Consider the following 27,611-nt stretch of genomic DNA (forward strand, 5'->3'; position numbering starts at 1 on the left):
TGTACAAGTTATGTAGTATTTTAGAATATTTTTCAGAAACAAATGTAAATCACATGTATACTACATTAGTTAAAGTCATATATGAAATAAAATTTACGTAAAACGTATTATATATATATCCTATATATTTGGAACAAGACATAAGAAAAACCTATGGGCTATGGTAATATTATATAACTCCTCATTCCAAAAGATATAAGTACTCAGACAAAGAGTACTACAGCCGGAGTCGAAAACAACTCTAATCCAAATTAATCACAAGTATAAGTTAGCTTTAAGTAGGACTCCACACGTTTATGTTCATATATATGTAAATAGATTATATATATCAATATATGTATATATGTTGCTTTCAAAATGTAACGTCGCTTACCATCGTCAATATTATTCCAATTTCTTTTTGTCTTTCCGGTTTCAATCACATGCCAAGCCTTAGAGCTGATTCAACATCCAATCTCCAAGCAAACCCACCTGATCTTATCCTCCATACATCACACGGCACCGTCATCTTCCTCCACGTGGACGGCTCGTACCTAACCCTAACCCTGCACGTCACCGCACCGTATAACTCCACCATGCATGCTATCTCCTCCATAAGGTCCATGGCCACCACCAGCCACACCCTGATAACATCCACGTCGGGAGCTCCCATCATCCTCCGGTAGGCCCGGTTTACCCAACAGACCCGGTTTGACCCATCCGACACTAACCATGGACACGTGTCAACCTCTAACATCCTCATCACTCTCTCCTCTGCCTGATCCATGCGGCCTAGCTGCTCCAGGATGTGATACCATCCCAAGTCAGTACACGTGTCACTCACACACTCCACCGTCAACCACGACTCCACCACCTTCCGATCAAAAGATGACGATAGCCCTATGATCGAATTATACAAGCTCTTTTTTGGATCCATATCACTCAGATCCGAACAAAACTCACCAGCTTTATCTCCATTGTTTCCTATATCTCTATCCTTCTCTGGCAGCAGCTGAAGCGTGACGATATCGGTTCTATCATCACCGTCTATCTTTTTATCAAGATCGGTCTTTATGTTCCCTCTATCGCAACCATTCTTTTTACCAGTAATATCCTTCTTATTATTACTACCACTACTATTTTTCTTGTCCCGAACCCTAACATACTTTCGTTTCGATCTTCTGTTTCTTCCAAGGAATCTATCACTATTTGTATCGTCTGAAGATTCGCCGACAGCTGGTTTTGGTGCGATCGGACGGAACCGTTGCATTATCTTGCTTATAACGGTCTTGTCCTGATCTGTTGCACCGTCGCAAATAGAAGCTTGACACTGCTTTCCGTTGCCATGCATAACTTGAGTCTGCCTCGATATCACTATCTCTCCGGGTGTGTTAAAATTTTTAGGTGTTTGATACAAGAAAATGCTCAATATTGTTGGGAAAAATAAAATAGTTGAGAGTTGAGAGAGTATGAGAGATATGAAGAGGAAAGTTAGTACATAAACACGTGGCTAGGGCAAGCGTTTAGCATACTAGTATAAAAGATTTGATGATTGGTTCCATATTTATGGAATGGGTCCCAATTTTAAAATGCATCTCAACATATTTATGTTGCCAGCAAAAAAACTTCATATATGTCTTTGTCGTCGTATTATATATACGAATTGTTGAAAAAAAATCTAAATAAGTATTAATGTAATATAACAAAAAGATATAATTGAATGGTAGTCTTTTTTGAATTAAATGAAACAGTCATATTTTAAGTTTTGAAATAATGTAGAGTACTATCATCAAAGTGTTAAATTTACTGTGAAGTGAATCATATATCATGCATATATATACTCTTGATATTTAAAATGCTACGTAATCCATCTAATGTAAATTGACAACGGTTCCTATAAACCAAACTTGATATGACTATGCGTTTAAATACTTTGCATATCATCAAATATATATACAATAGATGGGTTTCAAGTTCAAAGATATGTCATGTCTTCAACGTGTGTTTCTGATGGTTTATGGGCTCACTTACAAGAATTTAGGTGTTAGTTATTAATTGCTTATTTATTTAGGTTGTTCTCGTTTAATGAAATGGAGAGAAACAAGTTTATTTAGAAGTATGGTTTAATCTCACTCAAAAGAGAATGTGTTTTTTTTTTTCGATTTATGATTGGAATTTTAGAAGAATAAGTAATTAACTAAGTAAGTACTTAATAGTCTGCAATTTATAATCATCCACAGAAGTTGTTTATTTATTATAAATGGAAGGGTTTAGGGAACTAGCTAACATCGAATGTGGTTGGATTGGTATATAAAGGACTCTATCTATATATACAGATTTAAAAGGACTACATTTCTATAATTACATCATTGTAAATACAACAATGCTTAATTAAAAATCATATTATACTTAACATTGTTCGTTTTTTATCATCTCAAAAAAAAAAATTGTGCGTTTTCACCTTCTTAGTGTTGTACATATATGCATCTATGATCCATTCGATGTGTACATCTATGTTTTATGTGTAATACGTATATGTATATACACGTATTCAGGACTATATCGAGCCAAACAAGTACAAATAAACTAATTAATAATAAAAAAGCAACCAATAGTAATATTAATTGTTGATTTTTTTTTGAAAATTCAAAAAGGCATGCACGACAAGATATAGATATAAGCGTATCTATCGTGATGGGGGGATTTTGAGATTTTGGTCCAAATCAGAGTGCTGGACCAATCAGTCGCAACCATCTATTCCACCACTACGGAAAGTTATAATCCACGTGGACTATCTCCTTACCAATAGCGTCACTCTTCATTTTTCCCCATCACACACATTGTATATTGTAAATAAATATTAATTTATAGAACCATTTCTATAGGTCTAGATAGAGAGAGAGATGCTATCTTGAGTTTAAAAAGAAAGAAAAAAAGATAGAGAGACGCTATCAAATCAGAAGAAGAAAAAAAAAATGGAAAAAAAGAGAGATAGGGAGATGATAATTGGATTTTATTCTTAGATGCACACAGTTTAAATAGTTGAAAGTTTTAGATGTTGCGTAGCAAATTAAGTAGGCATCCAACGAGGCAACGACAAAACTGGTAAAGCTCATTCTGAGGAGACTCACTGTAGGTCAGAAGTTAAAATTCAAATTTGCTCTTCAATGATATTTATGTAACAAAAGAGTAAGCTAAGTTTGTTGAATTATTAATTTCAATTATGAAAATAAAAAAGTTTGATCAGCATTTATCAAACTCATATCTTAGTTTCACCTATTTTCAAAAACTTCATACTGTGAAATTGCAAAAAGCTTATGTACAATTTTGATTTGCCTATAGGTTTTGTAATTTATCGAATCTGACAACACTTAATTTTGAAGATACACTAATTCGTGTAGACTCTCTATCTATATGAAGTAGAATATTTAATAAAACTTTAATTATTGCTTTGTTAAAAAAATAAAAATAAATTATGATTGCTCGTCCGCAAATATGAATCCAAAGCTACATACGGAGAATGAAGACATGCAAAGTACATCAATAGGATTAAAATACATACAAAATTAAATTATCGGGATAACTACAATGTTTTACTATTCGCTTTATAAAAAAATATTTAGGTTATTGTACGTAATTCTTTTAGCCAGGGTCAATAATTTTTTCTTGAAGATCTTTCGAGAAAAACATACACGTGATAGGCTCCTATTCGTTTTCTCGTCAACCAAATATTCTATCACTGTTTTAAAAATTCCACGAGCCGCATCACAATGAACGTGATATGAACGTACGGTTAGATTCATCTAACGGTAACACATGAACGACCACGATCGATAAAAGTGAGACCCAACAAAAAAACTTCTCTCAGGTGTGGCATGACGTCACTATTCGACGAAACAAGACAATTAAACAGAAAGGGAAAAACAAAAATAAGTGAAAGCTGATTGGTTGATGTCTTTCTCTGTTGATATGCCACGTGTTATATTTTATTTTCCTTATGCGTGATTGAGTGTTCCATAACCACTTTATTTATTCCCTCCCTTCGATAGATCTTTTTGGAATTTTATATTATTTTGTTTTTCTTTTCGAACTTTTTGCTCAGCCAATGAGATTTCTCCATATGTTGGGATTCAAAAGCCCACGAAGATTTTTAGATGTGATGTAATCATCATTATTGGCTACTGCAGAATGGGTATATCTATCATGCGCACATAGCATCTCGCCACTTCTTATAATAGCACCAGTTTTATACATATATGAACGTTCAATAGCTTCAGATATGCAAGTATATAAGTTATAACCCAAAGCTATTTTTCTTTCAAACTATATAAGATGAGATTGACCAATAGTTTAGAGACTAAATACACGTGTCGGTAATGAAATTTCGAGGATCTTGTGCTTATAAGGACACACATTGGATTCTTTTTTCTATATATACAGTTATGTCACTAACTCATTTTTTGGTACATATGAATATTTGTAGGTTATTTGCATAAAATCCATATATTATACAATAATACAGTTAATGGCTTAGTATCTTTTCACCAAATATACATACATACACACAAATATGTGTATACTGGTTCATGAATGCATAATAGTGTCCGAATACAATTCATGTATCTCTCAAGTCTCAACCAGATATATATTGTATTTATACTCATAGAACTTCAAATAGGTTTAGATATGATGATCACTCTCTTGCTTGGAATGCAAAAATAAAAGTTTATTTTCAGATATAATTTGTTTTTTAATGATCATATGTGACATTATAGGTGATATCTTTAAAACTTGCAAAATTAGATCTATGTTATACCGAACTGAGATATAAATAGATAAAAACCAATACAAAAGCCAAGCAATGACACAATGACATCTTTTTATTGATATTGCCAATCAATATTTGACATTATGGTAATTTTTCAATCTATATATAAGGTTCGCAAACACACAAATTTATTCTGAAAGCTAGACTTGATTCTCAAGACTTCCCCCACATATATTAGCATTAAATACGTTTCTCTTTTATATTACTTATTAACTTCCCAATATGCAAAGTGAGAAAAAGTAATTAAAGTGTGAGATTATACACCTTAACCACATGTTGATCTTAATTAATCTTACCCTCTATACCTCAAAGCCAAAGAGTTAAAGCTGCAGTAGTATCCAACCTCCATGCAAATCCACCAAACTCCATCTTCCACACATCACACGGCAACGTTTTAGTGTACTTCGTTTCTCGCCACGTGTATTCCATTCTCACCTTACACGTAAAAGTTCGGTAGTCACAAAACGTCGCCGTTTGGTCAACCACCAACCACACTATCACCTCTCTTCCGAATCCGCCGTCTCCGGTTACTATCCTCCGGTAAGCCTCGTTAACCATCACCACACGGTTCGAACCATCCGATATGAAACCAGGACACGTGTCTTTATCTAAAGCATATGTGAGCTCTTCGTCCGTTAACCCTACCGCATGGGAAACCAAGCCACTGTTAACGGACTCCACCGTCACCCACGTCTCTACCGGAACTTGTTGCAACGCGTCATCACCGCCGTTAAACTTGAGCCACGTGTCGGTATTACAAGTTTCATCTCCGTTTATCGTTTCCACCGTTGGATCGAGATTATTATGATCTAAACTCAACGGCGTAGATCTCTCCGGTAAGAGCTGTAGCGTGACGATATCTTCCCGACCATTCTCCGGATCTGTTGAGCTAGATCTGAAGCCGTTCGTCTTTGATCGACACGTGGCTTTATTATTCTTTGAAACCCTAACGTACTTTCTCTTCGTCCTTCTCGTGCTACTTGTATCTCCGACCAATGGTTGACCAGTAGTCGTCGGCTTTGGAGCGATCGGACGGTACTTAAGCATGAGAGTATCAACAGAGGTCTTATCTTGCGCTTTACCGGCGCATCTTAGCGTCCGCCATAACTCATGATCTTGATCCATTTCTCTCTCTCTTTTTCCTCTATCTCTCTTCAGTCTCTCTCTCTTTTCTATATTCTTTCTGTGTCTCTCCGGTGGCCGAAGAGATTAACATTTGGGAGTAGGAGAACGCCACGTGTCTAGGGCAAAAACATATACGAGACACTTGAATCAGTGTGCGTCTCATTTATGTCATCGTTACTCTAGTTTTATGTCTCTTTGCTTCTTTGTTTTGTTTGAACTTTTTTTATTTTCCGATAAAAGGAGGTATTTAATTAAGCAAGAAATTTGTTTGTCTTCGCAAATCCTACGTTTTTAACCAATTACTTGTGACTATTTTTTCAAACCTAGGATCTGTTTTTCGTCCATTTTATCAGAATAAAACGTCATTTACCAGTAAAATAATGTTCAATTAGAGTAGGTGTTGATACGGGATAGATATACGGGTCATTGTAGCTCATCAGATTAATTGTCGGATTAGAATTAAACATCTTTTAGTCCTTAACTGAAGTAGACGTTCTATTAACTGATTAAGGATTACACAAGCCAACGATTACAGGTCATACGCTGGGTCATAACATTGACAAATATAATAAAACATTTTTGTCATTGTGTGCTATTTATGGGCTGATATATATTATGCATGTGTGTATATATAAGTTTATATAAATTGAGGAGAAAATATATCTCATATCAATATATATATTTTTAGAAGTACTAAAATCCCATTGCCACTTTTGATATCAATTATATAAGTGATGGTAACTCATTTGTATCATTCGACGACGGATGTAAATATAGAAAATAAGTGATGCTATCCACCCTTTGATTTTAGTGATATGAGCTAGCTTTTGGGAGTAGCCTATCTAACCCATGCTGCAAAACATCAAAGCCATAATGTGGACTAATTTAAGTATATCGGCTTTACATATGTGTGTATATATGTTTTTTTTAATGTTTATTTACTTTGCTTGAGTTCATTCATACATGCATGAGTGATCATATTCAAAGAAGCCAGCAATTTTTGAAACAATGTTATATATTTGTGACACTAACATATTGAGTTTATGCATGGCTGTTTAAGTAAATATATAGAAAAATTATTAAGAAACTTAGGAATAACTCTTTTATAATAAAACTAGTATATACAGTATTACAAAAATTTGTTTTTATTTTATTGAATTTTAATAGATGTGAATTTTAACTAATTAAATAGAAAATTTAGTTGAATGTATATAATATTTACAAATAACTATTCAATTTTATTTATAAGAAAATACATATCTCATAATTTATCTTATTATAGGTGTAACATTATTTGTTCTTAATAGTCGTTTAAATGTGGTTTATTAATTATATACATATACAATCTTAATTAATTACATGCTAAACAAAATTGTACAAGATGGTATATTGGTATTCAGTCCACTTTTATAGCTTTATTATTCAGTTGTGGCTCTAATCAAATTTTTTTTAGTTCTTTTTCAATTTATGCAATATAGAAACTGTACGGAAAGGAGATGGTTCGGTTTTGCATGATATTTTCCAGCTATAAATGGCATGGTAGACTACTTAGCAGCAAGTATTTGTATAAAATATGACTGAAATCTTCTGAAATATCTCGGGCTCGAATCCTTTAAACGAGCATTGAGATTCGAGATATATCAACTAAGCTCTCCATATAAAGGAAATAAACAAATATGTATGGTCGAAGCCGATTAAAAAGCAGGCACACACAAACATTAAATTATACTATAGGCAATGTGACTTTATAACATATATCTCTCTCCACATAGGTCTATATGATAATTTAATTGGATGGTTATCCAAAGCACCCAAATAATTCTGGGAACTGCGATGTGTGATCTGATTGGCTTATTGCTCTTTATTAATATGAGATTTATAAGTATATGATAAAATTAGGTGTATGGGTCCCATGATCAGGCTAAAACAGCATCTGGTGTTTTTTACCACATTTCAAGACTCTTGTATGGTCCTTCTTTGTCCTCCCAACCAACCAAATTGCATGAAGTGTCCTCCATTTCAAAATTGAAAAAACTGGCATGTCAGGGCACATTTGGAAATATATACATGTGTATATATTGTGTCTCTATTTATGGAAGTGTAAAGCAATGACCCATAAGGTCTTCTCATTGTCCTATGGTCGGATCTATGTACTTATGTAGCTCCGGTTCTAGGGATGTGCTCTCATTCTATAGCTAAAGTCATCTTGGTGTGGTTTTGGGTGTGTTAATCATTTAGGTTCGGTTAGAACATTTCACGGAATAAACCTATCATTTGCATTTGATATCTATGAAAAACATTTCACGGAATAAACCTATCATACGTATCTTTCATTACCTTTACATAATACATCACACAAAAGCATAAGTATTCTTTCACCTTGTCATTTTTTTTTGGGATAAATTCTATCGGTAAAAACATACTGAAATACGCTAGAGTGGATTCTTTTCACTTGTCATAAAACCCAATAAAAATCATATTTATTATTTTATTATTATTTAAGTTCGTTTCTTAACATAATACATTACCACTATCTAATACCTCATATAAAATTAGATTTAAAATCCTATAAACACACACTAAATTCTGAAAGAAATAATGTTAGGTTGTTTAATTTCTTTTTTTTGTTTGTCAAATCAGATATATTGATATAAAACAAGGTTACAAAATATATAAACATTATAATACAATTATTATACGCAAATACAAAAATTTGATACAATTTTGATAAAGGAGTGAAAGTAACCCGACATTACAAGCAAATAGGCGTTGGTCATGATACATAAATATTTTTTAATTATAAGAAAATTACTATTATTTTAAAATCACAAATTTTAAACTGTATATTTTCTTAATTAGGCACTGATGAACAATTCGTGATACAATGTGGAAACATGTCTCAAATCGAAACCCTTATTTGATATGTTATTAAGATACCTGCTGGGGAGGTGCCTCATCCCAAAATAAACTAAATTAATTAACATTCATTTAGGTAGAAAAATTACTATAATGACATACTTAATCATATAATTATACTTTTCCTTCATACCACCAATAAAAGCAGATCGCTATCTAGCTCTTAGACAAGATAATAGCATAGCTTTTAATTTTGATAAAGCTGAATGGTCCTTGTAGATAAAGTTAAGAGAAGAATATGTTTTTTTTTTTACAAAGGCTTGTTTTCATTCATTCACATAAAAACAAGTACAAGAAGGAGTGATTCAAAGATCACAAAGTTTAAAACATAATTAAAGGAGGTATTCCCCAAAGCCAAAACATAATAGAGGCATTTCTCTAAGACACGAAAGGAAATGCATAGCATTCAAACCGACTCATATTAAATCATCTCTCATAAATGAAAAACTACTTCCACTTGAGACACTAAAGGACTCACCAATCAACATATTAAGAAAGTTACTGTTTCGTGGCTTGAAAATATGTAGAAAAGCTTCCAGGACGATGTCTCATTCATTAATTTTCTGATGATTCCAAATTCGTTTTCCGAACCACAACTTATGATTGCAAAAACCTAATGATTCGGCTTGAGTTGAGTCATGATGAGAATTTCTCCTGCTTAATTAAAATTCTGTTTTTAGGTATAAGAGATTCTATTCAGCAAAGATATTCAAGATGAGTAACAGATATTAAACATACCATGAACATTCACAAACCTGTGGGAATTAATATATGAACTTACCTAGCAAAAGCGAACATGTAATTTCTCATTTACATTTTCCCGTACTATGTAAAATTGAAACACATTTTCAAGTTTAAGGAAGATTATAATTTTGGAGTCGATGTAGTATCCCGAGAGCATACGAAACATATGTTGTATTTTCAAATTTGCGCCTCTCGATATTGAACTACAATAATGCATGTTAGATTCAAAGCAGCCTCGCTTTGGACCCTATAAAATGAGTTAATGCAAGCCATAATAATTTATCGATCGACATATTTACTAAACAAGCCAGAATGTGATCTCGATCTCAGCCTGTGTTAATCTTTTTGTAATTGAACATTCTGGACTAATGAACTCTTCACTATTGAAAAAAACAACAACACATAGATCATTTACACAAAGTCTCCCTTTACTAAATTTCAAGATTTGGTCCATTTATTCCAATGAGAAATATTCCAGATATTTTTTTTGGCTGTTGACTGTACGGATAGGCCCTTAATGGGCTTTTAATGGATTAAATTAGGCCCATGATACTTGAAAAATCTGAAAGGTGTTGTTGTGTTGTGTGTGACAGTCCAGTCGCGTCATCCGGAGACATCCATTTTCTCTGGTAGCTGTTTACTTCTTCTTCTTCTTCTTCTTCTTCTTCCTCCTCCTCTGTTCGTCAATCGCCGATCTCGTTGCTTCATTTTCCTGTGAGTATTTTCTCGATTCGACACATCTCATATCCGAATCTGCCATTTCTTCATTCAATTTTGTTTATTTGTTGGAACTTCGGATCTATATAGAGAATCGAGTTTTCTAGGGCTTACTCATTGTTTCGGGTATATGTAATGGCTGAGAATCTTCTCTGTTTGTATCAGTGAGATCGATTGGTACAAGTGTTCATCCAATGGTTGGAGGAGGAGTTATCCGGCAGCTTCTTAGAAGGAAACTTCATTCCCAATCAGTCGTGAGCTTTTTCCCTGTTACATCTTTTTGATTTTCTGCTGTAGCTTAGGATCTGTTTGAAGATAGAATCATATGATTTGTTTTGGTTCTGTCTACACCTTCATTGCTCTGAGAGATTGTCCTTGAAGAATTGTAACTGGAATTGTTGTGGCGTTGGAGATTTTGGGATATAAGAAACTTAGACTTATTGATTTGTGCTTCGAGAGTATGATTAATATTCGATTTCTTTTCAGAAAAAGTAGTCTTTTGATTTGTTGAGCATACACCTTCTTGTGTCTTGGCCTTTTTTTTTGTTTTCTTACTGTTGTTCTGTATTATCTACCACCATAGGCAACTCCGGTATTGTCATGGTTGTCTTCGAAGAAAGCGAATGAAGATGCTGGGTCTGCTGGTTTAAGAGCATTTGCTCTCATGGGTGCTGGTATTACCGGATTATTGAGTTTTTCTACTGTTGCATCTGCTGATGAGGCTGAACATGGTCTGGAGTGTCCTAACTACCCTTGGCCACATGAGGGCATTCTCAGCTCATATGACCATGCTTCGTGAGTGTTCAAGCTACAATTCAATCATCATAGTGAAATTGCAACACTAAAGTTGAAAATTAGAGAAATTTGAGACTGCTTTACTGACGGTTGATTTGTAATGAGCAGGATCCGTCGTGGTCACCAAGTTTATCAGCAAGTTTGTGCGTCTTGCCATTCGATGTCTCTGATCTCATACCGAGACTTGGTGGGTGTTGCCTACACAGAGGAAGAGGCGAAGGCCATGGCAGCTGAAATCGAGGTTGTTGATGGACCAAATGATGAGGGTGAGATGTTCACCCGACCTGGTAAACTCAGTGATCGGCTTCCTGAACCATACTCAAATGAATCGGCTGCTAGGTTCGCCAATGGAGGAGCGTATCCACCGGATCTAAGTCTTGTAACTAAGGTTTGGTGCTCTTTCTCTCCATTTGTATACAATTAGAAAATTCATCTACTATGATCTAAGCAATTTGGCTATTTTCTTCCAGGCACGTCACAATGGCCAAAATTATGTCTTTGCTCTGTTGACTGGTTATCGTGATCCTCCTGCTGGAATTTCGGTAAATTTCTCTCCTATTTTTGCTTTAGACTTGTTATTACAACTTCAAATTGTTGGAAGTTAGAAATAATCCTGTGACTAACGGGTACAGATCAGAGAGGGGCTACACTACAATCCTTATTTCCCTGGTGGAGCAATCGCTATGCCAAAAATGCTCAACGATGAAGCTGTGGAATATGAAGATGGAACTCCTGCAACAGAAGCACAGGTTAGTTTTCCTCTGCTTAAGAAAATAATTTGCAGACCATAAAGTTTTATCAGATTTGACCTTTCCTCTGAGTCAATTATATAATCTTTAATTTTTCTTTTTTTAAAAAACATGATGCAGATGGGTAAAGATGTTGTATCCTTCTTGTCCTGGGCAGCTGAACCAGAGATGGAAGAGAGGAAATTGGTAAGTTTCTTAGTTTCATATATTCCATGTTTTAAGCTGTCGTTTCCATATGTACGAGATTGCAATAGGAATATCAATCTGGATTCTGATTATTTGATTTTCAGATTCAGTTTGAGAAAATTGTTACCAAACTTAAACCGGCATAGTATAGATTGGTTTTGGATGTAGAAAAAGTATCGCCATTTTATCCGTGTTAAGATTTCCTTGGTTCTGTCTTCTGTATAGCGGGATGAACACACCTAGTTGCATAGTTGTGTTGAACACACCTAGTTGCATAGTTGTGTTGACCACACTACTGCTTGTTTCTTGAGGCTGCTAATCTCAGACCAAAACTATTATCAAACATGAACCGTATTGTTACTCTGTATTCAAAACCGTCATGTTGGTTCTAAACCGACCCAAAAAAACCCGCTATACCGAGAATCCAACTCTTTGTGCTTAGATATCTGTTAACGTTGGTTGTATGTGTGTGCAGATGGGGTTCAAATGGATATTCTTACTGTCTTTGGCTCTGCTTCAAGCTGCGTATTACAGGAGACTGAAATGGTCAGTACTCAAATCCCGTAAGCTTGTTCTCGACGTTGTTAACTAATCCCGTGAAGATCACCTTTTCTCTGGGTAATAATCATTAATCTTGAAAGGGATAAATGGTGAATCCCACTTTTTGTCTCAAAAGACATGTTTCTTTGTTTATTGTTTAGAAAGTCTAATGAGGCAAAGAAGTAAAGCTTTTTTAACCTCAAGTCACACATGATTTTGAGATTATATTATTTCTTTTTGGTTTGTTGTCTCCTAAACCGGACTCGGTTTGTCTTAATAAAAATGTGGTTTTACAATCTCTCTCCTATTTGTATATCACAAAACATGATTTTGTAACTATTAAAGTTAAAAAGTTAAAATCTGTGGTCTATTTCTGATAGACCAAAACTCCACAGAACAACCAATTTACCTCTGTTGCGAACTCGATTTTGTAAAACTTAGAAAAATGTAGGCAGGATTTAGACCCGTTAATGTAAAACCAGTTCCGTTAAGACATTACCAAACAAAATTGCACAATCCTACAGACAATGAAACAAACATGCAGGATCGGACAAAACCTCAAAATACAAGTCCACACTTTTAATTGTCCCTTGGAATCAATATTTATAAAAATGTAATGAGCTCAAATTTTTATAACCTATGAAAAGATCAAAATCTTGATTAAAAAGAAGAAAAAAACCAATCAAATCCTGGCAGGCTTCTGCAGAACAGCCGAGAGAAAAACCTCAGCATCAGTTTTCTCTCCAACAACCCATTTCAACTTCTTATACCCAAACCTCTCTATCAAACGCGTAAGAACTCTCTTCTTCTCATCATTACCGCAATAGAAATTGTCTAACTAGAACAATCCACCGGGTTTCAAGATCCGATCAAGATCAAACATCAAGAACTCTAGCTTCTCGGGTTTACTACTAACCGCTAAATCCAATCCGTTAGAAGCATGAATGAGATCAAAAACATTGTCATAGAACGGGAATCTCTAATCCAAACTCCCTCTGAACAACGGAAAAATCCCTCTTGTAGCTATGAATTCGCTGAAAGGAGCATCTATATTTAATGTAATACCGATAATATTCAGATTCTTTTCAGCCATTCTAGCAGCAAACGTGCCTGATCCGCTGCTAATATCGAATCCGATTCGGATTTTCCCATCGCCTAAACCCAAACATCATCTATCAGGAAATCAGTCTTCACTTTAACCTTAACAAACCTATCTTTCTCATGACCAGAGCTAGATCAAAGCAACCAACAAAATCCCGGCTCAGTTAAGACCTTTCAAGCATTCAAAACTTTTGCAGCCAAGACCGCTCCAGTTAACACTATTGTTACTGACCGTTCTCCACAAAGAATCATGAAACAGTGCGAGACCTGGCTTATGTACTGTTTTAGCTTCAACTTCTACAGGAAGTTTGTGCACAAGGAGCCTATGATACAAGTAACATCTGCATGTCAAAAAGATTTGTAGCCACCCATGTTTTCATAGGATAGTGTTATCTGCATGTCAACTTACTGTATTAACATAAATGGCATTATGAAAACTGGTGTAGTGTGAACTTAACAACAGCTGGTGTTCAGAGATTTTCATCAGAACCAGGGCATCCACCAGATGTACATCTTCCCAAGATTCTCAAGTGAGACTGCATCGGCAATCAACCGGCGAGCCTGACCTTCTACCGGTAGCGGAACACCAACAACCACGCCCTGCAGCCGGGCTTCAATGCTGCTTATGGCCCGCTGTAATTGCCAAATCATGTGGTTGTCTCAAGCAATTAGAAAAAAAAGAAAGGGTAAATGAACTGACATGAAAGAGAATCATTAAATGATTATGCAAACCTGAGCATGTGGGTTCTGAACTTCTACTCCGCTTGATTTGTGTGACTTTGTCCACTCCACAAGAGGATCATGGATGAATGTCTCCAGGATGCTCATCAACGTCTCCCTATGTGTCCTCAACACTGTGAGAGTGATTTCACATACCCTCATGAAGATGCCCTCATATCCAGTGATGCCCAAACCATCAATCATGTTCTGTGGTTTGGAAAATAACAATTCACTATTATGACAAACGAAAACAAAATACCAACAGAACACAAACAAACGATTTTGCAGTTTCTTGCCTGGGTCAATCTGAATGGCACCAACTCAGGCTTCTCCAGTTGTAAGCCTTTGTCAAATAAGCAACTGAAGTCTACATGAACACAATCACCCGAAGTAGAATCAAAGAGAATATTTTCTCCATGACGGTCACCAAGCCCAACAATGTGCCCAACCATGGACCAAACTGCTGTGGTGTGAGCATAAGCTACACGTGACCTAAACCAAGCAGCTGGTTCAGAAAACGTTGTCAAGAACCATTTATGGAAAACCGGAGGGAACATAGGGAGGATTTTGGTCTTCAGCATCTCATACTCCTTTTTAACAGCACATTGATCATATATTCTTTTAATTTGAGGATTTGTTTTCTGCCGATCAAACTTCCCACAGGAAATGTATATATCTTGTAGAATATGGCGGAGTCCACGTGTATGTGGAACCCACTCGACCAGACCACAGTCCTCAGTCAGAGGAGCTACTGCGAAGGTGCGGATATATAGCTTCCTTCGTCTGCTTTCGGGATACTTGGATAGTAAGCGGTTTATCATCGCAGTAAATTCCATCATCCGAGCATCTTTCCTGAGATCATCCTTGGGCTTGCAGAGGAATGGATACTCAATACCATCATTTCCCAGCAGAATGATCTGAATATAAAAAATATAATCTATTGGACATGCATATTGCAGGACTGGTTCTTGAAGATAAACTGATCTTATGCCATGGTATAATGCATATTGGGAGACATATAAAAGGAGATATAAGCAGAGAGCAGAGCAGAAAATCATATGAAATTAGGTTGACAGCTTTCAATCCATGAAAAATGGAAAAGCATACCTTCTTTGGGCGCTGAAGGGAAGAAAGTATCTCGGCTTCATCGGCTATACCAGAAATAGTTGGTAGATCTGAACCAGAAAAGACACTGGCAGAGTGTCGTTCATTGTTATTCATATGGAATGCTGGTAGGCTAATGGTAAGAGATTGTTGAATTGGCATGATGATATCCAGCGGCATCATTCTTTTCAAGGCACTGAATTCAGTTGCTATATTGATAACCTTGGATCTTGGTTGTCCTCCATGGAAGCATAGTTTAATGAAATGATCAGTCAAACTAGCAAACTGAATGAACAAATTGTGGCCTCTGTCACTTTGGTTAAAACCTTTTCGTGCACCTTGTATGATTTCTGCAGCTGCTTCCCTTCTAGCAGGAACAGTAGATTTTGAAACAGCTGCCATAATCCAGAGCCCTTGCTGAGGAAATTGATGTAGAACAGAAGTGATGATATTTTTAACCATTAGTACTGTATCCGCATTCTGGTGACAGATTCGAGAAACCAACTGGGGCAACACAGTTAACCATTGATAGGTTGGCAGATCCTTTAAGCAGCCCCTCATTAAACTCATTATCTGCCAAAAGAAAAGAAAAAATTATATATAAAATACGAGAAGTATTAATAGAATAACAGCTATGAGAAACAATCCATAATCACCACCTTCATATGAGTACTTTTCAATTCCTTATTTCCCGCTGAGCCACTTGTTTTATAGATAGTACCAAAGTCAAACCACAGTGTTAACAACCTCGGAAGTGCTTGAAAGAGATTCTTGTGTCCACTGTGAAGTGCCTTAGCATAGAAGTACATTCCCTTAAACAGGTAATCCCACCCTGCTTTCTCAGTGCTTAAGTTCGACGAGACAGATCCTTTTTTACTGCCTGCAGAGCTAAATACAGAGCTCTCTTGTTGACACTTTCTTGCATCAACATATAGTTCATCATAATACTTAGCCAAATGGAAATATCCCTTCTCCCAGGGCAGCAATTCCTTGACTTGGGTATACAGATTTAAAACATCTTTCTTTTGTTTCTGCCCACTGTGATGGATCCATTTGGAATACAAAAGAAGAGTCTTTGCGACATCTTTTTTTTCTTTGAAAGATTGTGTGTTACGAACTGTGGGCTCTGGATTTGGGGGAGCCATCAGTAAGCTATTGATCGAAGAAATTACAGTGGAGTCAACAACACCCTCAGGCATATTCAGGAGAGATTGTTGTAGCTCTATAATTGCACTGTCTGAACGCTTAGTGATCCAAAGAAGTTTCGCCTTTTCCATGTGAACATTAGGTGCACCAGAAGCCTGAGCTTCCAAAATTGCCCTGTGAGCTGTCTCATAGTGTCCAGCCAAACGGCAAAGCTTTGCATATTGAAGCCAACAGTTCCCAACTTGAGCACCAAGACCAGAGGCACCAAAGACGAGTCTTCGGAAAGCTAAGAGAGGTTCCCTTGTCCACAGTGATGATTGAGTAAATCTGAGCCGATTCTCCCAGTTATCTACTGCTTTCGAAAACACCTGATCACTTGTACTAAATGATTTCTCCAAATATGAATCCCCATTAAGAACCGCCTGGAAGTCCTCTAGCTCTCTTAGCAAGTGAAGTTTGACAACAAAAGGATAAGCTCGTGTGTAGGAGTCCATGCCTGCTGCAGCTAGAGGAGCAATGAGAGCTTGTTTGGAAATAGCTATTCCCTCAGCTACAGAGTATTGATCCTTCTTCATCATTGCATGGAGAATCTTTGCTACATCTCTATCGAATGAGGCATTGCTGTCTGAGCTACTGAATAGTAAACCTTCTGCATCAGCTCCATCAAGATACTCATCCATCAAGTCCCACTTTCCGAGTCTCCATGCAGCTTGTACACCTTGTGTGCACCACGTTTTCTTGTACTCAGGTACTCTGGAAATTAGTCCGTCAACATGAGTGACCATTGTCTGATGGTGGCACATGTTAAGTAAACAATTAAGAACATCTGAATGTCGTTGAACTGATGTTGGTTCCATCTGAAGGGCTTGTTCACATGCAGTAAAAACGTCTGCCCAGTTACCAGATTTCTTGTTTATCAACAACTGGTCTTGCAAATTTAATGATTTGCTTAAACTTGCAAAGCCCGAAAGACCGTCTGGCTCGTCAAGGCAGCTGTATATTCCCATCAGAGAAGAAACATCAGCATTTTCAAAGATGCCGGTCTTCTCAGCTGCGGGATTTAAGGAGCCTGACTTTCCACGTACATGGGATTCAAGGTACATCAATGACCTGGCATAAGCTTGACACCTGAAAGATGCCCTAGCAAGGGTCACCTTGGGAATAGCTAGCAAAAGTTCCAACACATATTTACATTGTACAAGAAGATGATCCTGTTCTGTTGTTGAGTTTGAAACCTGGTCTTTCGATTTGGGTGCTACTTGCCTACCACCTGATGACTGCAGAGACGATGAGAGTGCTACTCCCTGCTTCACATCGTCAACCCATTGCCCAAGGTTATCAAGAAGCGTGAAAACAGCTTGAACACAAACTTCACTCTGACCAACACCAAAACTGTTTATTGTCACTCCACTATTTTCTGATGCAGCAGCATCAAGAACAGAAAGGATCTCTTCAGAAATGCTAAGCCGTGCTGCCTCAGTCCCATGGCAAACAACATCCAGAACTAAATATGGTAAGAGATAAGTAGCTGTCTGCATATCGTGACGCACTATGCCTCGGCAAGCAGCAAATATGCTTACACGGGATCCAGTTGCAAATGCTGTCAATTTCCTTATCCAGTAGGATAGCCACCTTCTGAATGACATAGAAGGCCGATAAATTGGTCCAGCTGATCCAGGGTCAGACACATTTGGAAGCTGAAACCTTGAAGTCAAGCAGGGAGCTATTAGTTCTTTAACATAGTTTGAGAACCGATCCCATAGTTTTTGTCCCCTATCCTTCACTTCATTGTTACCTCCACATCTTCTAGAACCAGATACATTGACTTGTACATGCTCCTGGGGGGTCAACACAACAACATTCCCAGCTAATGATGGCTCACAACCAGCAATCTTTAGTAGTTCCTGTATGGCAAGAGCAGCTGAGTCTTGTATTATTGTATCCTGTGCAGCTCTAAAAGCTCTTGCCAAGTGTTTGTGAATGAGCTCAAAGATAAGATCATCATCTGAGCATTGGATTTTAAAACGACTGCATGAAGCAACTCTCACTTTGGCAGGGTCAATAGCACCTATTGCTCCAAGACAATCTGCACAGACTAACTTCAACCTCTGGCCCACTGTAGTTCGAGATTCTTCTGCACACCCCTGTAGTAAATATGTGATTAAAGAGCTCAAGATCTCCATGTCTGAGACAAGTTCACCGGCAATCAGTGCAGCAACATCTTCATTTCTGTTATACAGCAATTTGCTTAGCTCACATGCCACCATGTATCTAACATTCAGGTTCTCGTGTTTCATACCATTTACAATATCCCGCAACTGATCCTTCAGGCTCATTAATCCACGTGCTTCTTGAATAGCATTGTTTAATTCTCCTAAAGATGGTATGCTAGGTAAGAGGGGAAACTCACAAATATGCTCTTTTACTATATCTCTATTCTTCAAAACAAGTTCTTCAAGAATTTTCACCACTTCATCTAAATATACATGGGGACCTTCCTTCTCTTTCTCTAAGAAGGGGATGAGTGCCGCAAAAATCTGAGAAATCACATACTTTATGCTAGATGGCGATACATCAGCCAACTTTCTTGTAAAAAAATGCAAGACCAAGAGACCCTCGCTCTGAAGTGCATCTTTTTCAATGGCATGCATAAGGAGAACCATAAGCTTAGGAACATATGTGCTGAGATAATGGCCCATCATCTCAATGAGCAGTTTAATACGCTTCAGTGCTTGTTTTTGAAGAAAAATGTCATCTGCATGAAGCATTTTTCTGTCAATACTGTTAAGGAGTCCAACAAAATGGTTTTGTAAGAATCCAGGAAGATCCTCGGCATTTGTTAAAACTTTTGAGATCTTCTTTATTGCATCAGGCAGTCTCTGTAGCCTGCATAAGCAAAATAGTGAAATCAAATGTCATACAAAACAAAAAAGCATCAGGACGTTCAGTTATTTTTAAATAATGATGAATGCATTTTCCTCTCACAGCTTTAAAAAACAAACAACCTCTAGCAATTTCTGTTGACATGTAAATGTGAATGAGCACAAGAAAGAGCAAAACACACGCAGAGAAATTCTAGTTCTTAGAGCAAATAGGTGGCTTGCTCCCCAACAGATACAACTGAACCGAAGAATTTACCAGAAGAAAATTTTTAGAAAACTTTCAGGCTATTTCCAACTACCAATTTCTGCTCAAAAAGTACGAAGCTATGCGAGTACATACCGTCTATCTGTCTCAGGTGTATCAGCAATGTCCACAAAGCATACAAGCTCATCTAAGAGTGCAGGTAATGCAGCAGCAAAAATTTCTTGGTTGTCAGAACCAATCTGTGAGTGATACAATTGCAAAACTGAGAGCAAATTCTTGTCCTCTTCTTGATTCAGAGCAAATGCAAGAACTCTGGGTAGCCAATTTACTATTAGAGGTACCACATCTGTGTCTATTAACTTGGCCAGTTCGTTCAAGGTATTGGCTGCTTGAGCATTTTCCTGCCAATACACCAAGAGCTTAGGAAGAACAGCAGGGACCATTTTCCTCACAAGTTCTTCAGTTTCAACACCCAAAACAGCTTCTGCAAATTCTCTTACCACATTTGGACGGCTGGTCAGCCTGACAGATAGATTATCAAACAACTCATTTTGAATATGAGAGGCTGTGGAAAGTAGAGTTGCAAATCCCCCTTTCACGTGGATGTAGCATGACCGATTTATTAACTTTGACGCATTTATTCGGACGATCAAGTTTGGATGATCAAGCTGATCAATCAGCAGGAAAAGACAAATCAAGAAAAGCTCACTGGTAACATCAACAGCTACCATAACTTCAGCTGTCGTTTCCAATAGAGTCTGGATAACAAGAAGATCCTTAGCTGCTGCTAGAGAATGCTCAATCAAATTAAAAAAATTTCTTTCGCAACTTTTCTCCGTAGCATCTTCACTAAGAAACAAACAGCTCACAATAGGATGCTGTACGAAGATACCAATCTGAGCACAGAATGCTTCCCTTACGTCTGTATTTACATGAACTAATAGATATTGAAGGCACCTGATCCATTGAGACCTTGTTCTTACCAGAATATCTGGGGATGTGTGGCCAAGAATTCTCCTTATTACTTCTACGCAGGCTAGCTGAGTCTCTTCAGAAGACTCATCATAGAGAAGATTAAAATATAAAGATTGAAGGTTAAAGTAATCACGATGATGATCCATCTTCAATTTCACCATCTCTGGAGTCTCTATGATTCTGAAATGCTTTTCATCTTCGCGTTCGATAAATTTATCACACTTTGAACATCGGAACCCTTGAAGTAGAGAATTCAGAGTCTCATCTTTCTTTAAATCTTCATGTAGGAGTAAATGGCATGCAGTTTTCTCTGAGTCAGTAGTACTTGATCCATAAAGACAAGATAAGAAGCCAAGTGACTGAGGAATGGCCTTCTTAATCATCAATTCCTTTTCTTCCAACAAATGCCTATGAATGTAGGACAAAAAAACAGTTAAGCTATGTCTTTAGGAGCACCTTTAAAAGGAATTTTGAGCAAAAACAGCGATATGAACTTAGATTATATGTCGTTTTTTTCTCATCAACTTACTCCAGCTTGGGGAACATATGAAGAAGGGCACCAAGACCAGAGAAAAGAACTTTGAGTGGCATAGAGATAGCAGCGACAGCTTGCACTTGTTCAAAATCATCAGAAAGAGACCAACTGAAGATATCAAAATCACTCCCGTCTTGTAAACCAAGCTTTGTCCATATCCCTACAGATAAACACTTAGACTTTACTAGAGAGCTAGGCGTCTTAAACAGCATGTAGTGCGTCCAAGGAAGCTTCAGCAAGAATTGTATGGCAACCAGATCATTCCCTTTACTTGTATATTCATACTGTGGATCCACACCTGCTTAAAGGGGAATACAGTAAAAGATGATAAATCCAAAACTGTTATAGAGCAAGCGATCCAACACATTATTTGGCATGGAAAAACATGTCAAGACTTCATGGACAAGGAGAGTTACCAACGAGCAGCAGATTGTGAATTCCTTCCAAGTAAATGGAAATATCGAACATGATAGGATTTGTTTCCTCAACCTACATACGAATCTTTCAAAAACAAAACTGGAAATGAAAACGCTAGTAAAAGAACTGGGACTGGGGAGTTTCTGGTTACCTGCCCAGCTATCCAGGGAATCCAGGCATACATCTGGTTAAACAATCGATGAGTCATGTCAGTCCAGGGACAGAAACAAAATGCATTGGTGAGCATGCTAAGTGCCACTATTGAACTTTCAGTCTGTGACAGACTAGGTCCAGCAGGTGGAGGCTTTAAAGATTCTACAGTTGAAATAAGCATCTCACGCAGACTAGCAGCATCTTTTCCATCAGTCTCATCGGCAAATTCAGGAGCAAAGTAAACCCCTCGTCGAATATCATCACCAACCTTCTGGCGCTTTCTTTTGTATGTACTTTCATCCTCAATATGCCTTTTTTTTCCAGCGTTAATTCCCTGGACAGGTCTATCACTTGTTGCTGATGTATGACTACCACATTTGGTTGTCTCAACTCGAACACACCCAGGTCCAAGAACTATAAGAACTGCTTTAAAACATTCTATCAACTGAAAACAAGGTTCTGGAAGATGAAGCAACTCTAGAAGGCAGTGTATCTTCCATATACAAGGAGGACAAGATTTCACAATCCGCACATATGCACTGCAGAGGGAAGCCTACATAAATAAATTCCCGATATGATTTCCCATAAAGTTGTTGAAAAAGCAGCAGCGGAAAGAAAATAAAAAGAACTGATCAGACACTCATTGAAGTGGAGATGAGAAGAAACATCCAAATATACCTTAAGCTCCTCACTTTTTGTTCTCTGTAAAGCATGAGAGAGAACCAACACTAAACTTTCTGCAGTTAGTTTGACAGCGGCATCAGAACAGCTGGAATATACTGCCGTAAGGAAACGTCCAATGGTAGAATCATAAATCGTATTCCTGTCATACAAACCCAGAATTTAAGTTCAAAGTGAAGGTAAATCTATATTCTTATACCTTCATATGAGAAGATTCACTGAACGAGTGGAAAAAAAAAGTAACTTAACACATTTTTTTCCCACACTTAATGTGAGGAAGGTAAACAAAGAAGACCCAGTAAACGTAATTAATATTCACAATCATATCAAAATAAAACAAAAGAGCTGTGCTTTGACATGTGGGAACACACCTGTACACAGGAAGTCCTTCATCTGCACTTAAAAGGAGGATGATTGACTGTATTAAGGCCACATGCGGGAGGATGTTGAATGTAAGGATTGATCCGACAAGAGTAGCAAATTCAAAGCATGCCTTCCATAGAAAAATCAGATGTCAGATTAATGTCCCAAAACCATCACATCTTCAAAGAAAATTAAATGCACCTAAACCGATCAGATAAAGCAAATCACAAGCTATTGAACAACTCACCATCTGCACATCTGCGCCACCACAGCATACTAGAGAACAAGCCGCCTTAAAAAATGATGTATGGATGAGACCCTGGACGTAGAGTGTCCCCTCAGTTAGGCATTTACAGATGAGTTTAAGAATACAAGTAGCAAAAGGTTGCCATCGGTTGGCTCCCAATAAGTTCAACACAAGACCATCACCATCTCTGGGCTTATTAGCATCTGGCAGATCACCCCCAATTCCAGAAAAGGACATACAGAAACACCTAAATGGAATGTGAGATTCACAAACTTCCGGTTCAATTGAGTGCAGTGATGCAATAGGTTGCATATCTGGACACACAAAAAGGCACGTTAGTTCAGTATAAGTTGAAGAATTTGGAACCATTATTAACATTCAGGGAGCCAGTTTTTCAAGCAACTATCTCCAACAGTCTTACACTCACCTTGAATTGCCTGCAAAGCGTCATGGAAGAAGATCCGGTATGCCTTCCTTGAGTTGGAACGCAGCAACATTAAGAGAGAGCCAACAGTTTCAAGTAATACTCCATGCCCAGGACTGCAATTGATTTTAAGCATTAGAGCAAAACTCTTGAAGAGTGACCCAAATGCTAGTGAAAACAACAACACTTACACAAATTCTGGTTCAGCAAAGAAGGGAATAATACGAGCAATCACAGGGAGGATAGCAGAAGGGGTTCCGTGATAGAAGACTCCTGGAATGTTCCTTGCTGTGTGACCAACAAGCTTCAGAACAGCTGTAACTTCCCTCCCGTTGCCTGTGAAATTGGAAAAAGCAATCCTAGGTTAACCTAAATCAATTCCGGCAAAATCCAAGCTAAGAATCATCCAAGGGAACAGAAACAAGAGACAGTTATTACCGAGAGAAGGAACAACGTAGGTATTCAATAGATTAGGGATGACAGCACGAAATCGAATCTCTAGAGCATCTTCGTCTCCGGAAGAGTGACGGAGGTTGTTAGCCGGAGTGGAGGCGGATGCGGCCACCCGTTCACGAAGTTCGTGAACCAAGCTCGACAGATTATTGTCGTCCTTCGCCATTTCACAATCGCAGAAGCTCTCTCGCTCCAGTCCCCTTCCCCTTCCCTCCCAATTTTTAAAAGAAAATAAAATGTTAAAAAAAAAATTAAAAAAAAACATATTTGGGAAAATATCATTTAAGGGTTTAACTGGTTTTTCCGCTACCCGCCGCTAACGCTGCATTTGCGGGTGATTGCAGTTGCTAACGTTATATCCAATTACAGAAAATGTTTTCAATCGCTCCGGACCGTACTACACCGCTCGAAATCGCGAATTCCAAGCATAAACTTTGCACCTAGTGATTTGAAACCTCAAATTTTATGTTGAGTTTCAATTTAATCTCGAATTCTTTTACTCGGATTTATTGTTTCTTTCTCGTTTGAGCCGGAAAAAAAACCCTGTTAGACTGGATTTGTATCATGAACTTGTTCCTCTTTGCTAGACTACTCTGTAAGCTGGCTTATTCGGCACATAAGGAAAAGAAGGCAGAGCTCCATCTCAGAGACAAATTGGCTGAACATGAGGAAATGTTCATGGAGTTATAGGATCACTTAACGAAAAACTTAACAATGCATTGGGAGACATCCGAAGATCTTATAAAGATCTTACAAACAATCTTACACACATACAGCAGAACAATCATAATTCATACAAAACCTCAAAATACAAATTCACACTTTCAATTGTCTCTTGGGATCAATAGTAAAAAAATATGTAATGAGCTCAAAATTTTATAACCTATGAAAAGATCAAAATCTTGATTTTTCAAAAAAATATATATCAATCAAATCCGGGCAGGCTTTTGCAGAACAGCCGAGAGAAAAACCTCAGCATCAGTTTTCTCTCCAACAACCCATTTCAACTTCTTATACCCAAACCTCTCTATCAAACGCGTAAGAACTCTCTTCTTCTCATCGTTACCGCAATAGAAATTGTCTAACCAGAACAATCCACCGGGTTTCAAGATCCGATCAAGATCAAACATCAAGAACTCCAGCTTCTCGGGTTTATTACTAACCGCTAAATCCAATCCGTTAGATGCATGTATGAGATCGAAAACATTGTCGTAGAACGGTAATCTCTGATCCAAACTCATGAACAACGGAAAAATTCCTCTCGCAGCTATGAATTCGCTGAAAGGAGCATCTATATTCAATGTATTACTGATTATATTCACATTCTTTTCAGCCATTCTAGCAGCAAACGTACCTGATCCACTGCTAATATCGAATCCTATTCGGATTTTCCCATCGCCTAAATCCAAAACATCATCTATCAGGAAATCAGTCTTCCCATTAACCTTAACAAACCTATCTTTCTCATGACTAGTAGCTAGATCAAAGCAACCAACACAATCCCGGCTCAGTTTCTTACCTTTCAAGCATTCGAAACTTTTGCAGCCAAGACCGCTCCAGTTAACACTACTGTTACCAACTGGTCTCCACAAAGAATCAGGAAACAAAGCGAGACCTGGTTTATGCACCGTTTTAGCCAAACATCGACGGCGTGGCAACGGTTCACAAGCACGGAGAATCAACTTCTGAGCTAGGCTCCAATCATCAGGACATTTTTCAAAGACATTATACGACATATACTGAGATAACAAATCTAGAGACATTTCACAGGAATGTCCAACAGATGCAACCATTTGTGTGATACCAGTACGAGAATCTTTACCAAGAGGAAGCTGATGTTGTTGAAGGAAAAGTTTAAGCTCTTGTGGAACTTCTTGTTGCGAGAGATCGAGAGATTCATAACCAATAATCTGTTTCTCCATCTGAGTGAGTGTGTGGTGGGAGGAATCGATTTCTCTGAGGATGAGTGAGAGATGTTGAGAAACCAAAGAGACATTGTTGGAATGAAGAGGGTGTGGCGTGTGGGATTGAGACCGAGACGAGAAGGCGTATAGTGCAAAGAGATTTGTAGTGACTATAGAGAAAAGCATAAGGAGGTTGATAGCTGAAGAAAAAAGCGTTGATCGCTTGAATCTTGCGGTTCCATCGCCAATCTTCAGCGATACAGATCCCATACTTCAATGTAGCTTATATTGCATCAATTCCAAATTTGTTCCATATTGTTGAACCTATGATCGGATCTGCAAATTTCAAACATGAAACGAAAGAGCATCAAATAGGTTTCTGAAACAATGACAAAAGAGAAGAACTATCCTGAGGATCCTTGAAATTTTTGTACATACATAAATAGTCCAATAACAGATGATCGAAACAATCAAGAGAAGATCTCAATTTCTGGGATTTAGTAACGAGTATCAACAGATCTTACCAAATCAAAAAAGAGGAATCACGATGAATATAAAAAGCAATATGAGATTAATAGCATCGAAAAACAAAGAAAGAAGAGAGACTTACGAGAGATCCAGTGACCTACTCTGATTCAGCCGATGAACATATCGAAAAGTATAGAAAAGTATAGAAAAGCTACTGAGTGACGAGTGACGAGTGACGAGGACAGAATATCGCCGACAAACGAATAATAAAGTAATTTATTATATTCTCTTTTTTTTTTTTTGGCAAATTATATTTCCATTCAAATTTATAATTTGATGTTATTTTGATGTCATTTAATCCTACAACATATAAATATATTAGTTATTTTATACATTATTTTTATATATAGCCATTTAAAACATCCTACTATATTATTTGAGAATTATATTTTAAATATAACTTTAATTTTTGTAAGTAATTACATAAGTATGCCATTAGAAATAAAATTTTAAAAATTAAATTAATTTATCTCTTTAAAAATTAAAAAATCAAATACTAATTTAATTAATTAAATTAATTAAAAAACGAAAAACATTATTAATTTCCAAAAATAATAGCCAATCAAAATCAACATATAAGATTTGATATCTAAATTTTAATTAATTTAATTTAATTAGAAAAACGAAATACATTATTAATTTCCAAAAAAGTAACCAATTAAAATCAACAAACTATATTTGGTATCTAAATTATCATATTAATTTTTATTAATTATTATAGTTCACTTCTCATCTTTATATGATTCTATTTTTACGAAAAAATAATATCATCATTATAAAAAAATAATTAGAGTTTTTTTCGCATATGCCATAATTTGAATTTTTAAAAACGAATATAAACTGTTCAATACATGAAATAATATTATAACGGGTGAAAAATAGATTTAAGAAAACTTTCTACTGAGTAACGGGACATAAATTTGAAATATTTATATTTAATTTCATACATATTATATTGAAAATTTATAATCTTATATACGACAATAGTTAATAACATATTAGATGTGATTCAATTTTTAATACAAGCTGGAAAATCCTACAATTGACGGGTTTAGATCGATATTAATACAAGATGGTATACTACATGTGAAACTCTTAAATTAACAATCAAACTACAAGTGTATAATCTTAAACACCAAACAATATAGATAATATCAACAAAACATATACAGTTCACAGTTTACTATACATTTA

The 27,611-nt window shown here is 36.8% G+C and overlaps 5 protein-coding genes across 11 annotated transcripts; 1 reads left to right on the top strand and 4 right to left on the bottom strand.

The window, feature by feature from the left end:
* Nucleotides 1-344: 344 nt before the first annotated feature.
* On the bottom strand, nucleotides 345-1,580 carry AT5G40790 (uncharacterized protein). Its single transcript, NM_123444.2, has one exon. It carries the CDS (start codon nucleotides 1,328-1,330, stop codon nucleotides 419-421), a length of 912 nt encoding a protein of 303 aa, NP_198895.1. The 5' UTR covers nucleotides 1,331-1,580; the 3' UTR covers nucleotides 345-418.
* Nucleotides 1,581-4,884: 3,304 nt separating this feature from the next.
* Nucleotides 4,885-6,321, bottom strand: AT5G40800 (uncharacterized protein). The gene has a single exon (NM_123445.2). It carries the CDS (start codon nucleotides 5,930-5,932, stop codon nucleotides 5,114-5,116), a length of 819 nt encoding a protein of 272 aa, NP_198896.1. The 5' UTR covers nucleotides 5,933-6,321; the 3' UTR covers nucleotides 4,885-5,113.
* A 3,845-nt stretch (nucleotides 6,322-10,166) lies between these two features.
* Nucleotides 10,167-13,231, top strand: AT5G40810 (Cytochrome C1 family). Of its 2 annotated transcripts, NM_123446.5 has the most exons (8): nucleotides 10,167-10,306; nucleotides 10,475-10,563; nucleotides 10,893-11,104; nucleotides 11,213-11,492; nucleotides 11,575-11,646; nucleotides 11,737-11,853; nucleotides 11,974-12,039; nucleotides 12,515-13,231. In NM_123446.5, exons 2-8 carry the CDS (start codon nucleotides 10,504-10,506, stop codon nucleotides 12,629-12,631), a joined length of 924 nt encoding a protein of 307 aa, NP_198897.1. In that variant the 5' UTR covers nucleotides 10,167-10,306; nucleotides 10,475-10,503; the 3' UTR covers nucleotides 12,632-13,231. The 2 variants fall into 2 exon arrangements, with proteins under 2 accessions (NP_198897.1, NP_001154756.1); NM_001161284.1 differs by having other exon boundaries at nucleotides 10,197-10,306; nucleotides 10,475-11,104; nucleotides 12,515-12,948.
* Nucleotides 13,032-24,202, bottom strand: ATR (Ataxia telangiectasia-mutated and RAD3-like protein). 4 transcript variants are annotated; one of them, NM_123447.3, is made up of 16 exons: nucleotides 23,971-24,202; nucleotides 23,724-23,868; nucleotides 23,536-23,648; nucleotides 23,109-23,422; nucleotides 22,870-22,991; nucleotides 22,496-22,640; nucleotides 21,816-22,370; nucleotides 21,664-21,736; nucleotides 21,242-21,545; nucleotides 19,873-21,120; nucleotides 16,164-19,536; nucleotides 15,508-16,077; nucleotides 14,697-15,317; nucleotides 14,413-14,607; nucleotides 14,090-14,313; nucleotides 13,032-14,003 (listed from the first exon to the last, which is right to left on the bottom strand). In NM_123447.3, the coding sequence occupies exons 1-15, from the start codon at nucleotides 24,149-24,151 to the stop codon at nucleotides 14,164-14,166; spliced, it is 8,109 nt and encodes a 2,702-aa protein (NP_198898.2). In that variant the 5' UTR covers nucleotides 24,152-24,202; the 3' UTR covers nucleotides 13,032-14,003; nucleotides 14,090-14,163. The 4 variants fall into 4 exon arrangements, with proteins under 4 accessions (NP_198898.2, NP_001332643.1, NP_001332644.1 ...); NM_001344357.1 differs by having other exon boundaries at nucleotides 13,045-14,021; NM_001344356.1 differs by having other exon boundaries at nucleotides 13,032-14,313.
* Nucleotides 24,203-24,665: 463 nt separating this feature from the next.
* On the bottom strand, nucleotides 24,666-26,645 carry AT5G40830 (S-adenosyl-L-methionine-dependent methyltransferases superfamily protein). 3 transcript variants are annotated; one of them, NM_001344359.1, is made up of 3 exons: nucleotides 26,519-26,593; nucleotides 25,505-26,225; nucleotides 24,684-25,384 (listed from the first exon to the last, which is right to left on the bottom strand). In NM_001344359.1, the coding sequence occupies exons 2-3, from the start codon at nucleotides 26,157-26,159 to the stop codon at nucleotides 24,915-24,917; spliced, it is 1,125 nt and encodes a 374-aa protein (NP_001331171.1). In that variant the 5' UTR covers nucleotides 26,160-26,225; nucleotides 26,519-26,593; the 3' UTR covers nucleotides 24,684-24,914. The 3 variants fall into 3 exon arrangements, with proteins under 3 accessions (NP_198899.1, NP_001331171.1, NP_001318717.1); NM_123448.3 differs by having other exon boundaries at nucleotides 24,666-26,225; nucleotides 26,500-26,645; NM_001344358.1 differs by having other exon boundaries at nucleotides 24,684-26,225; nucleotides 26,328-26,593.
* Nucleotides 26,646-27,611: the final 966 nt, after the last annotated feature.

The sequence above is a fragment of the Arabidopsis thaliana genome, chromosome 5, assembly GCF_000001735.4.
Source record: "Arabidopsis thaliana chromosome 5, partial sequence".
Taxonomy (NCBI): domain Eukaryota; kingdom Viridiplantae; phylum Streptophyta; class Magnoliopsida; order Brassicales; family Brassicaceae; genus Arabidopsis; species Arabidopsis thaliana.